Source organism: Pollachius pollachius (genome assembly GCF_949987615.1).
Source record: "Pollachius pollachius genome assembly, chromosome: 3".
Lineage (NCBI taxonomy): Eukaryota > Metazoa > Chordata > Actinopteri > Gadiformes > Gadidae > Pollachius > Pollachius pollachius.
Window position 1 is genome coordinate 50839059 of NC_136936.1, and position 11651 is coordinate 50850709.

Below are 11651 nucleotides of genomic sequence, written 5' to 3' on the forward strand. Positions count from 1 at the left end.
CATGGGTATGGCGGGGGAGAAGGTTAGAGAGGTATGGGGGGGCGGGGGCTTTGTAGGTGAGGAGTCTCTCTTGCTCTTCGTTGATTCTGTATAGATTCCTTGTAATAAAAAATGAGCAGTTCCCCTCCCTGGTTAGCAGCACCTACACTTTGGCCATTGGTTTCTACTTACTGTAAGTAGGCCCTGCTCATAAAGTGTCACTTTTTGGTGACTGTACGTGAGCGTCGACACGTGGGCTGTTATTGTTTTTGCCCGACTGTGATTGGTCCTCTGCTCGGTGATTGGTCCTCTGCTCGGCTGTGATTGGTCCTCCCAAAACATGAGCGAGCGACAGCGATCAAGATGGCGTCATAGGTAGTCCAGAAAAGTGATGAGGACGATCCGCAACGACACCATTCCACAATAGTGGGGGTTCCTTCGCTATTTCTTTTGGTTTTCTAACCGGACGGGAACTACTTTGAACACAACGCAAGTCGTCTAAATCGCGCAATGCGTGCGCGACGCACTTCTGCATAGTTTAATCCGCCAACCTTACAGCTAACTCCCACTAGCTGCTAAAGTAGCTAGCGGAGCTCCGAGGGGGACGAGCAGAGAGACACGGAGAGCAGAGAGACAGGGCCGAGGAGAGCAGAGAGACAGGGCAGAGAAGAGCAAAAAGACAGGGCCGAGGCGAGCAGCGAGACACGGCCGAGGAGAGCAGAGAGACAGGGCCGAGGAGAGCAGAGAGACACGGCCGAGGAGAGCAGAGAGGCAGGGCCGGGGAGAGAGAGACGGCCGAGGAGGTACGGGTCCACCGCCCACACACTGTTGTTGTTGTCAGGACTTTCACCCTAACCATATCTCTGATTAATCCTCGGATCTCAACAGCTGTCATTGTATGGACAGGCACCGCGGACCAGTAGCACCTAGCTCCCGGTGAGGACCGCTGAGCCCCCCGGTGTGGACCGCTGAGCCCCCCGGTGAGGAGCTCTGAACCCTTCCGACGCCATGGCTCACGGCCCGGTGCAGGGCAGGCTGCCCGGGGTACAGGTCAGTCTTTCTCACTTGTGTACATTACAAAGTGTACATTACGTTGTATGACTGCAGGATGCATTGCAAACTTTCACAGAGGTTCGTGTGTGTGTTGTTTTGGACCCAGCCTGTGCCTCCACACTAACTGCTGCTAGTTTTATTGTGTTGGTTTAATACAATAAAATTAGCAGGTTTGCCGTCTGCTAGACTAGTCAACATGATCTTACTTTTAAATCATTATGAAGGGTTTGTTACGTTTATCTTGCTGTGTCTCCCGCCCTCTGTGTAATTATTTGGTCTCTATGGAGTCTAAAGTCTCAAGCGATGCATTAATGATTAATCCAGCTCATTGTGATTTACTGTAGGGTTTCCACCAGCACCATGCCCGTTCACAGATAATAAACATGGTTCATGTACACAACGACCAGTGAGGTGATGATCAACTCCTTCTCGACCTGAGCCAGCCCTTAATCTGACTGAAGAATACACAGGGCTGAAAACTAGGTCATTTCCCCCCATGCACACAATGTAAGACTACAGGGGACGGGGCAAGCCGTGGCCCCACAGTCAAGGCTGTGCTTTCCACCGCCCTCGTTCCGTGTGCTTCAATCTTGGAAGTTGACCTGTTAGTGATTGTGGTTATAATGTAAACCAGAGGTCAATAGAAAAGCTATCTGGACAAGATTATTTAAGGGAGCGAGTGCTTGAGATGGGCCTCAGGGCACAAAGGGACCGCACATCTCTAGGTCGGGGGCGGTGGCCGATGGGAGTGGGGATCCAATGCATGCTTTTAGAGGAAGGGATTCAGGCAGCTTTGGTTGTGGCCGTAGCCCCCGCTGACTGGATAAACACCAAGGGAGCTTCAAACATTTTGTAATCACTTGGTCCCGGTGTCCATGTTGTCTCTGCCCCATGCCACTTTTTTTTTTTTCTTTGTAAGCTTCTTTCCACCTGCATGACTGCCCCCACCGTTATTATGACAGGCCTGGGGTACTACTGCCTCTGCTCTCCTTTTGGAGAGGGGGTCTCTCTCTCTCTCTCTCTCACTCTCTCTCTCTGTTCGTTGATTCTGTATAGATTTCTCACTCTAAAAAAGGAGCATTCCTCCCCCCTGTACGCCCACTCCGTCTCTCCACGGGTTGACGCCTCTCTCCCGTATGTTCCAGCCGTGCATTAGTGGCCCTCTACAGGGAGATATTCTCCCAGGAGTTATGAAAGGCAAAGCCCCTGAGCCAAGCCGGGCCTAAGCACCGCGGTATGGGGGACATTGCAGCCTCAGGTTAAGATGTTTAGCCTCAATATACTGAATGCATGTTTCCGCCTCAGCCCATTAGCCCTAGATAGATTGTGTTTGTCTAGCACTGGTGTACAGAAAGTTATTTACGAGGCCTAATTTCTGAAATCCCTCGTTTATGTCATGCAAATTATAAAACGGTGGCAGGATTTACATTTTAAGCCATTTTGACTTACAGCTGAATAAGAAGGAAGCTGAAGTAGTGGGCATATAAATTACTATCAATCCCCTCATGGCCTGTCAGGAAGTAAGCCTTTTAGTGAAATCAATAAGTCAGGGTTTAGTGCCTCGATTTATACACATCCACTTGATTCAGGAGGTCGTTAAGCCCGGACTGGGACGTACTCACAGCCTGCCTCCCAGCCCAGCACTGATACCACAGCCAGAAGACTGGCAGGTGTTTCATCTGTCTACCCTCATTGGAAAAGGTTTCAGACAAGTGCATTGCATTCGTGGGCAGGTCTTTGGCCGAGCTCGTACAAAAATCCAAAGCCAATACCGATGTATGTAAAGGACTTCTTTGTTGATCAACAAGGCACAACAGGGCCGGTGTTAGGATTAGCGGCGCTGAGCGAGAAGGCGGTTATGGATAACCGGAGTGAAAGATTCCATACCCCGCCGTGCCCAAGGTTCTCACGATTAATAAGGATGTGAAATTGTTGAGCATTTGGGCCGCGCTACAGAGCACTGACGACGTGCGTTTGGTTTTTATAGTACGCACATGACAGAGCTTTCGCCGTGCTCTGATGAGTTGTGACGGCCAGACATGTTGCGATACTTTCTGGTAGATTCTTCCCTGAGTTTGCAATGTAGTGAATATCAACATAAGTCATTTCTTTGGAAGGCAGAGGCAGAGAAAAGGTTCACAGGTCGTAGTTCTCTGCAGGATGTAGGGCGTTGTGTTGAGGTCTGCTGCACTTGTGCGATTTCCATCTCTTCGACCACAGTTCACCACAGTGCAGCAGCAGGCAGTTCCCACCACACATGAAATCGGCTGCTTACTGCACAGTTTCCTGCCACGTTTTTAAGTCAGTTTTTAAGTCAAATTAAGTCAATTCTGTTATTTTTCTGTGTTTCTCTCTTCTGACCTGTCGCCCCGATCAGAACTTCACGGCCGACCCAGAGGAGCTGTTCACCAAGCTGGACAGGATAGGCAAAGGCTCCTTTGGAGAAGTTTTTAAAGGCATCGACAATCGCACCCAGAAGGTGGTGGCCATCAAGACCATCGACCTGGAGGAAGCGGAAGACGAGATAGAAGACATTCAACAGGAAATAACGGTGCTCAGCCAATGTGACAGCCCCTTCGTCACCAAGTATTACGGATCCTACCTCAAGGTAAGCTGTGCTCAGCTCCTAGTGGTAAGGATGTGAAGTATGTATCCAAGTCAACTAACACTGTCTAACGAGCTTAGCATGATGGCTCTGAACTTTAAGCCCTGTAATTAAACTGGGACTGTGTTCTTCTAGCCTTCCACCGCGGGTGTGTGAATGCCTGCGGTCTGAATCCTTGCTTCTCTTGACTTTTTCAGGGTACAAAATTATGGATCATTATGGAATATTTGGGAGGAGGGTCTGCCCTGGATCTGGTGAGTCATAAAGATATGATGTCACCTTGGAACACCTTAGAACAGATCGCCTGTCCTTTAACACTGTGTTAAAACACAACGTTGTGTGTGGACCGCCCCTAGCTGGAGCCAGGGGCCCTGGACGAGACGCAGATAGCCACCATCCTGAGAGAGATCCTGAAGGGCCTGGAATACCTGCACTCCGAGAAGAAGATCCATCGAGACATTAAGGGTGAGCGTCCTCTAGGGGTTACATTTAGTTTGATTCTTTCACTTTGAGTAGTGCTGAACGATTTGGGGAAGTAATCTTATTACGATTATTGCTGCTATATGTAGCTCTGGTGTGTGTTTGTTGCGTAACTTTTTTGTGTTGCACGCGTCTATTAACATAGATCTCGCTTAAATGAACATTTATGTTGCATTAATTAACATTCTTGCAACGCGTTTTATGTTGCGTTCTACAGACAACGTATTGGATTTGTTTGCGTCTATTAACATTAGTGTCCTGTATCCAAATCCAACGATGTGTGTGTGTGTGTGTGTGTGTGTGTGTGTGTGTGTGTGTGTGTGTGTGGTTCTCCAGCGGCCAACGTGCTGCTCTCGGAGCAGGGCGACGTGAAGCTGGCCGACTTCGGCGTGGCGGGGCAGTTGACGGACACGCAGATCAAGAGGAACACCTTCGTGGGAACGCCGTTCTGGATGGCGCCCGAGGTCATAAAGCAGTCGGCCTACGACTCAAAGGTCAGGATATAGGCTCCGCCCCCTTACCTTATGGCCCCAAGGTGAGGGATGGCTCCAGTTCCTCAGTTTGTATCGTTTTATTCACACTGATACCCATGTGAGGCAGCTGTTCCTCCCTTATCTGTCCTGGGGCGGCCTTTGTTCCTGATGTTGGCAGACCTCAGTCCCCGGGGGTCAGTTAAATGATTGATGTAAGGTTGTGTTTATGGCCACGCCCAAATCCTCATGGTATATAAACCATGTTATCAGTAGTCATTTACGTTATTTAAATTGATTATGACCAGGGTTATTTTGGGCGAAGACAAAAAATTTCCTTGATCGGTGACTTGCTGATCTCCCGGGGTCAAAACCCCCAAACGCCATCCTATGTCCAAAACCACCGAAGGGGATTTCAGCTCCAACTGATGTCAGACCGCCCGTCCTCGCCCGGCCTGCCTCTCCCCCGGCTCACCGCTGCATTATTAATGCCGCAGGACTGCTGAAGGACTGCTGGGCCTGTAATGGGCTGCCCAGCTTGGGCACTGAGAGCCGGAGAGCACCGGGTTGTTCACGCCCGGGTTGGGCGAACGGTCAGCTGCCGTCAGGTCTTAACGCAGTGACTCTTAAGGGCCGGGATGGCTCCACGATCACGCAACACAACGACCACGCAGACGCTCCGACGCAGTTGTGAACCTTTATGGTTCTGCGTCGGGTTTTAGTGAGCGGACCAATCACAGCCCTTGCTGCTGCGTCGCCTCGGCGAAAGGTTATAATTTTTGGGAGGCGCGCGTCAGGCCCTTGCGGTGGACGCAAGGAGGGTCCGCAAGGGCGTAAGGGGTCCGCAACCCCCTTGCGTTGCGTGAACGTGGGACCATAATCAGCCCTTAACAGTTGAACGGTGACATCGGGTCTTAACGCTGTGACCCCCACAGCCTACGGGGAGCGGTCAGCTGTGGGGGTCCAGTGTTGAAGGGGGAACGGACCCCGACGGGACCAGACCAGTTTGGTGTTTTGAGCCCAGAATTGTTTCTGTGTCCTGCAGGCAGACATCTGGTCCCTGGGCATCACAGCCATAGAGCTGGCCAAGGGGGAGCCGCCCCACTCTGAGATGCACCCCATGAAGGTCCTGTTCCTCATCCCCAAGAACAACCCCCCCACCCTGGAGGGCAACTACAGCAAGCCCCTGAAGGAGTTCATCGAGGCCTGCCTGAACAAGGAGCCCAGCTTTGTGAGTTGGACGTGCGTTGCGCACCGAGTGCGCCTGTGCCTTTTAAAGGGGACATATTATACCACCAGGTGAGGCACTTTTTCCAAATGGCGTGTAACGGCAAATCACACTCACACCTGGTGGTATAGTAGGTCACCTTTAAGAGGCCAGCCACATGTCTGAGTCTCATGTTCACGGGTTGTGTTGTGTGTTCAGAGGCCCACCGCCAAAGAGTTGTTGAAGCACAAGTTGATCGTGAGACACGCCAAGAAGACCTCCTACCTGGCCGAGCTGACGGACAAGTACAAGCGCTGGAAGGCGGAGCAGTCCCACCAGGACTCCAGCTCGGACGAGGAGGACTCGTGAGTGGAACGGGGGGGGCGGGGGGCTGCAGAGGAGCGAGGGGGAGGGCGGGACTTTCAGCTGCATGGGTTGAGAGGCGAGAGAGGGGGCGGGACTTTCAGCTACCAGTTTTGAGGGGAAAGAGGGCGGGACTTCAGCTAAATGGGTTTAGAGGTGAGAGAAAGGGCGGGGCTTTAAGCTACATGGGTTGAGAGGTGGGAGAGGGGGCGGGGCTTTAAGCTACATGGGTTGACAGGTGGGAGAGGGGGCGGGGCTTTAAGCTACATGGGTTGACAGGTGGGAGAGACGGCGGGACTTAGCATGTTACTGTTAACTAGCATACACCGCTAGTTGACCGGTAGTAAGGGACCTTAAACGGCGTTGCAGTGGCCAGGCTGCGAGAGGATCGGGAGTTTAAGCGTGATCCCGTCATCGCCCTTTGACGTCCTCTAAGACCGTCCACACCCAGCAGCTCATCGTCAGTGTCCGTCCGTCCTTCCTGTTCCCACGCAGCGAGCGAGACGACCAGGCGTCCGGCAGCCGCGACCACGGCAGCGACGACTGGGTCTTCGGCACCATCAAGCCCAACAAGCAGAACCCCCACAAGGTCCCCAATGGAGCGGCCGCGGCCCCCGTAGAGCCCCCGGCCGCCGTGGAGGCCGAACCGGAGCAGGTGCTGACTTCTGACCTTCGTCTGCTGCCTTCACACCACAACCACAACGTTCTACCACCGAGAGGAACGTTTTCATGTTTTCCAACATCCTGCTCTTTTCTTTTTGTGTCCAGGAGCCGGAGATGCCGAGCAGGCCTTTGTCTCAGAGCCTGGCCTCCATCTTCTCTCCGCTGTTTTCTGAGGTGATTATCGTCCAATCGAACGGATAACGAGGGGGTGAGGGGTCGGGGGTCAACGGTTCTAGGGTTGGGGTCTGAAACCCGGTGGGCCTTGGCTCGCCCTACGCTGTCATTATCAGCGTTGGTACATAAATCATTTTTAAATCCTTAAAGGAATAGAATTGACATCAGCTGACCTCAGGTCCTAAAGCAGTGACTCTCACAGTGACTCTCACAGTGACTCTCACAGTGACTCTTACAGTGACTCTCACAGTGACTCTTACAGTGACCTCAGGTCCTAACGCAGTGACTCTTACAGTGACCTCAGGTCCTAATGCAGTGACTCTTGCAGTGACTCTTGCAGTGACATCAGGTCCTAACGCAGTGACTCTTACAGTGACATCAGGTCCTAACGCAGTGACTCTTACAGTGACCTCAGGTCCTAACGCAGTGACTCTTACAGTGACTCTTACAGTGACATCAGGTCCTAACGCAGTGACTCTTACAGTGACATCAGGTCCTAACGCAGTGACTCTTGCAGCTGACGGGGAACGGTAAACCCGGGGCGGCGGAGGAGCTCCAGGGGGCCATCTTCTCCGCCGAGGAGTCGTACCCGGGGATATGTGACTCTCTGGTGTCCGAGCTGCTGCAGAGACTTCAAAGGTACGCAGTGTTCCCTCCCCGCCGTCCCATCCTAGGGTCGCACCGGCTGCACCAGTGGACCGGTAACGCGGTAGCTCACAGCATGCCGATGCTGGTTAAAGCTCCCAACAGTGTTCAGCAGTTCAGACTTTGTAAACGGCTGCATAACTTCAGCTTCAGATATAGCACGCGTCCTGCACCACCGTCACTACTGTGTGTGTGTGTGTGTGTGTGTCCCCTAAAACGTTCCCCCAGGTATTCCCGGCCGAGGTCTGGCTCCTCCCAGTAGGCGGAGCCCTCATGTGGCCACGCCCTCCTCCATCTCCCTGGACACCGCTGGCGGGGGGAGCTTCCAAGGACAGGCACCCGGAAGCAAATCATGGGACGAGCGGATGCGTTACTATGGGAACCCCTCCTCCTCCTCCTCCTCCTCCTCCTCCGACCGGGGGCTTCTGATTATGACGCACTGCGGACGCTACAGAGGATGTGGGCGGGGCTTCTGCACAGCGTCTTAACCCTCGGCCCCCCCCGCCGAGGAACTCATCAGACGGACGTGTGTGTGTGTGTGTTGGCGTGTGTGTGTTGGCGTGTGCCTGTCGGTGTGTGTGTGTTGGCATGTGACGGGGCGTGTCGCTGTGTGCGTGTCGTGTGTGTGTGTGTGTGTGTGTGTGTGTGTGTGTGTGTGTGTGTGTGTGTGTGTGTGTGCAGTGGAGAGGGAAGATTGAAGTGTTCTATTTAAATCTCAGGTATCATGCTTAGAGGATGAGGTGGTCTGGGAGATGAACAGAGCTATATTGGGGGGGGGCTGTACAAACATGTAAATAAGCTCATTTTTATAAATATAGATATATATATCTATATATATATATATATATATATGTGTACTGAGAAAAGATTGAGTGAGTATATAAAGAAATCACTGTGTTTATAAATGGCCAAAATGCAAGCTGTAGATTGGTTGGTTTCAAGGCGAGCGTTTCGAGACGGCTTCACTTCAGAGGCCGTTCTTTCGGGGCCCTCGTCTCAATTCCCTTTCTTTTGTATATCTGCTTTTGATTTGACTTAATGTGAAGCTCTCCAGCCGCTCTGTTGAATGGGCTTGGCGCCCCCCCCCGCCCTGACGGTTGTGTTAACGTCCCGTTGGCCGTTTGGTTTCTCACTCTATTGCTGTGGCTGGGCCTTTACCATCAAGATGAAGAATGTATACAGAAGGCTGGAGCCATGAAAACACTGGATAGCGTGTTCCAGGCCTTTGGCTTCAAGGATGACTTGAGCTATGCTGGACTATAGGCTGCTTAATTTGACCCTTTTATTTCCTCGCCCCTGTTTAGTGGCGTGCGTTTAACTGATGGGATCCCAGGAGGTCCCTTGGCTCATTCATTCCACTGCTCCCCCTGAGCCAAGTCACCGGACTCTCGTCTTCCCCTCATGTTGCAGAGGTGCTGTCGCTTTCCTCAACCCGCCCTCCGCTTGAATTGCACTTAACATTACAGACTATAAATGCCTTTTTTACGATAAGCAAAGTAGCCATACATCGGTAGCATGAGGCATCCCGTGTCGTTCTACCCGGGATTCGGTCCCTCCGGAGCCTGCTTCGGCTGCGGAGCTGGTTCTGCAGTTTGGCACTTTATCTGCGTGAGGGGGGGCGTTGGTCGGGGGCCTGGTGGTTCTTTCAGTGGGGGTCCTCTTGAAGACGTGTGCGCTGCAGCGAGGGTCCAATGCTGCTCTTCTAACGACGCGCCGGTGAACGCTTCGACTGCGAACGCGTGACGCCGCGGTATGCGTTGTAGCATACAAGGCCGGAGATCGCCCGAGTCTTGAACACTGGTTTTGATCCTTTAGTTAATGACGGCTGAAGTATCGGTTGATAGATGGGTTTAAGTATTAGCCGCTTTTGAATTGAGCAAAAGGTTTTTTTTTCTTCTCCATGTGTTATGATGATGATGATGCAGCTTTCTTTATGCTTTCGTGCCGATTAGGGGAGATTAGATTATCTAAATTTCTGCGTCTTGCTGAGTGTTGTTTTAGGTGGTGATTGGGTTTTCTTTGTCGACATTATTGGTAAACGAAACGTCAACCTGCTAAATTCCTGTGGCCGAAAACATTTGAACTTTCTGTCCTGTGCTGTTCACTAACGACATAATTTACACAATTTAATTGGAGGAAAATGAGTAACCAGATCAAACAAGTTTAATGAGGCGGAAGTATATGGTGCTGCAGAACAGGAGCAGTGAGGACGTGGTGTGAGGATCGGTGATTGCTATTGGTCAATTGTTTCCTTTCGGCAAGTTCCTTCAGTCATATCTCGACATAACACTTGTCATGAGATGATTTACGTGCCATGGCTTCACAGCCAAGTATCTCAAACATCATTTGCTCCTGCTCATACTTGTAGTTTTGCACTTTGTATTTTCTTCTGGATATAAACAAGATCTTTAACTTGGCCGTATTTGAATACTCCGGTTTTGTTAGTTGAGCTCAGTAGTGGCAAAAAATTAAAAACATTTCATGATCCAAAAAAACTATTAAGATTAACATGTTTTTTTGATGTCGCAATAATTGTGGGGTACCCATCTCTAAAATATGTACGAGTTTGTAACATTGCAGTCAGTTTTTGGAGCAGGGTTAACTTGTTTTTCGTCATCAAGGTGTTCAGAGTTTTGAAATGATTGAGGATCAATAAAGTTCTAATACAAATTTGATGTTACATTTCTTCAACAGTCAACGTAGACATTTTCTATTTGACGTGCCTTTGTCGACTTGCCAAAGAATTACAAGTGAATTAAAAGAACAAAGCATGAGAATATCAGCCAATACCTCACAGCAACTTTTATTTGTACATCCAAAAAACAAGGTCAAATTTCTCACACTATATACAGATATTCATACAGTGTTTATACACATATTACATAATTTGTACACAAGAAAAATATACATAAAAATGTAAACCTTTGTATACAAAAAATACCTTAGACAAATTAAACAAAGACCGATAACAAAATGTGACTAGAATATTAGCTCATCCTATCATCTTTAAAAACAGTAATACAGTACATTCAATGAGTATAGGAATTTGTCAACCATCTCTGATTTCAAGCAGTTACAATTGCCTACAAGCCCTGTTAATTGTTGTTCTATGTGTGTCGGGGGAGCCACTCGTTTCCATGCGATGTGAATACAGCAGTATTGCCTTGATTGCCCAAACCCAAGGAACATTCAATCCAACCTGAATTTCAGGAGCACTGTGTGTTGCCCTTCTGGAGAAAGCCTGTCGTCACCTCCGGCGGCGCTACGCGTGGACACTTTAGTAATGTGTTGCCTCTTTGGAACCAGGAGAAAGAGCTGGGCCTTCTCACAGGTGGGACTGGACTCGAGGGACACTGAGCGCTGATAGTGACGGGACGACTGGCTGGGTGAGATTGCAAGCGAAAAGGCAAAAGACAGTTCTGGGTGGGGTGGGGGACATGTGACACACCGGCGGCCTCGTCTAGTCCTGTTCAAAATAAATATGAACGCGACAGATCCACACCCGTCTGCTGCACAGAAACCCGAAATAAAATGAGCGTATGCAATGCGTGTTCGTCTTGGATCTGCCGCCTCCGACCGAGTCGGGATTGCCGCGGAGACCGCGCTGTGACCGGTCGCCTCCATGCAGGCCCAGACGTAGAGAGGGAGCGTCCTGCTGGGGTTTAATAGCTATCAAAAGTACCTTCCTGACGGCCTATCAGAACGGGGGGGGGGGGGGGGAACGACAACGGATCCTACCCACACAGTGCACAAACATTTTGATAGCCATTAATTAACAAGACACGTTCCACCAAACACGTTCCACTGGTCAAACAACTTCAATCCATCGCTGATCAATAATTCATCAACGGACCCCCGATGCAATAGACTGCTACTCTATAGACCTAATACTCAACAATGTCTGAATAGTTTAAAAGAAGAACCGCGACGCATGGTGGTGGAACTGCTGCAGGAGAGCTCACCTGACGGGACCCCCGGCGAGAGGACCCCCGCTTTGCTGAAACATTGTTTT

General features: G+C 50.6%; 1 protein-coding gene across 2 annotated transcripts; it reads left to right on the forward strand.

Annotated features, from left to right (window-relative positions):
* The first annotated feature begins 347 nt into the window (after positions 1 to 347).
* Positions 348 to 10309, forward strand: LOC307072993 (serine/threonine-protein kinase 24-like). 2 transcript variants are annotated; one of them, XM_079732631.1, is made up of 12 exons: positions 348 to 782; positions 868 to 1029; positions 3410 to 3640; positions 3835 to 3891; positions 3994 to 4102; positions 4454 to 4611; positions 5633 to 5818; positions 6014 to 6159; positions 6653 to 6812; positions 6926 to 6994; positions 7512 to 7633; positions 7868 to 10309. In XM_079732631.1, exons 2-12 carry the CDS (start codon positions 988 to 990, stop codon positions 7899 to 7901), a joined length of 1314 nt encoding a protein of 437 aa, XP_079588757.1. In that variant the 5' UTR covers positions 348 to 782; positions 868 to 987; the 3' UTR covers positions 7902 to 10309. The 2 variants fall into 2 exon arrangements, with proteins under 2 accessions (XP_079588757.1, XP_079588756.1); XM_079732630.1 differs by having other exon boundaries at positions 886 to 1029.
* Positions 10310 to 11651: the final 1342 nt, after the last annotated feature.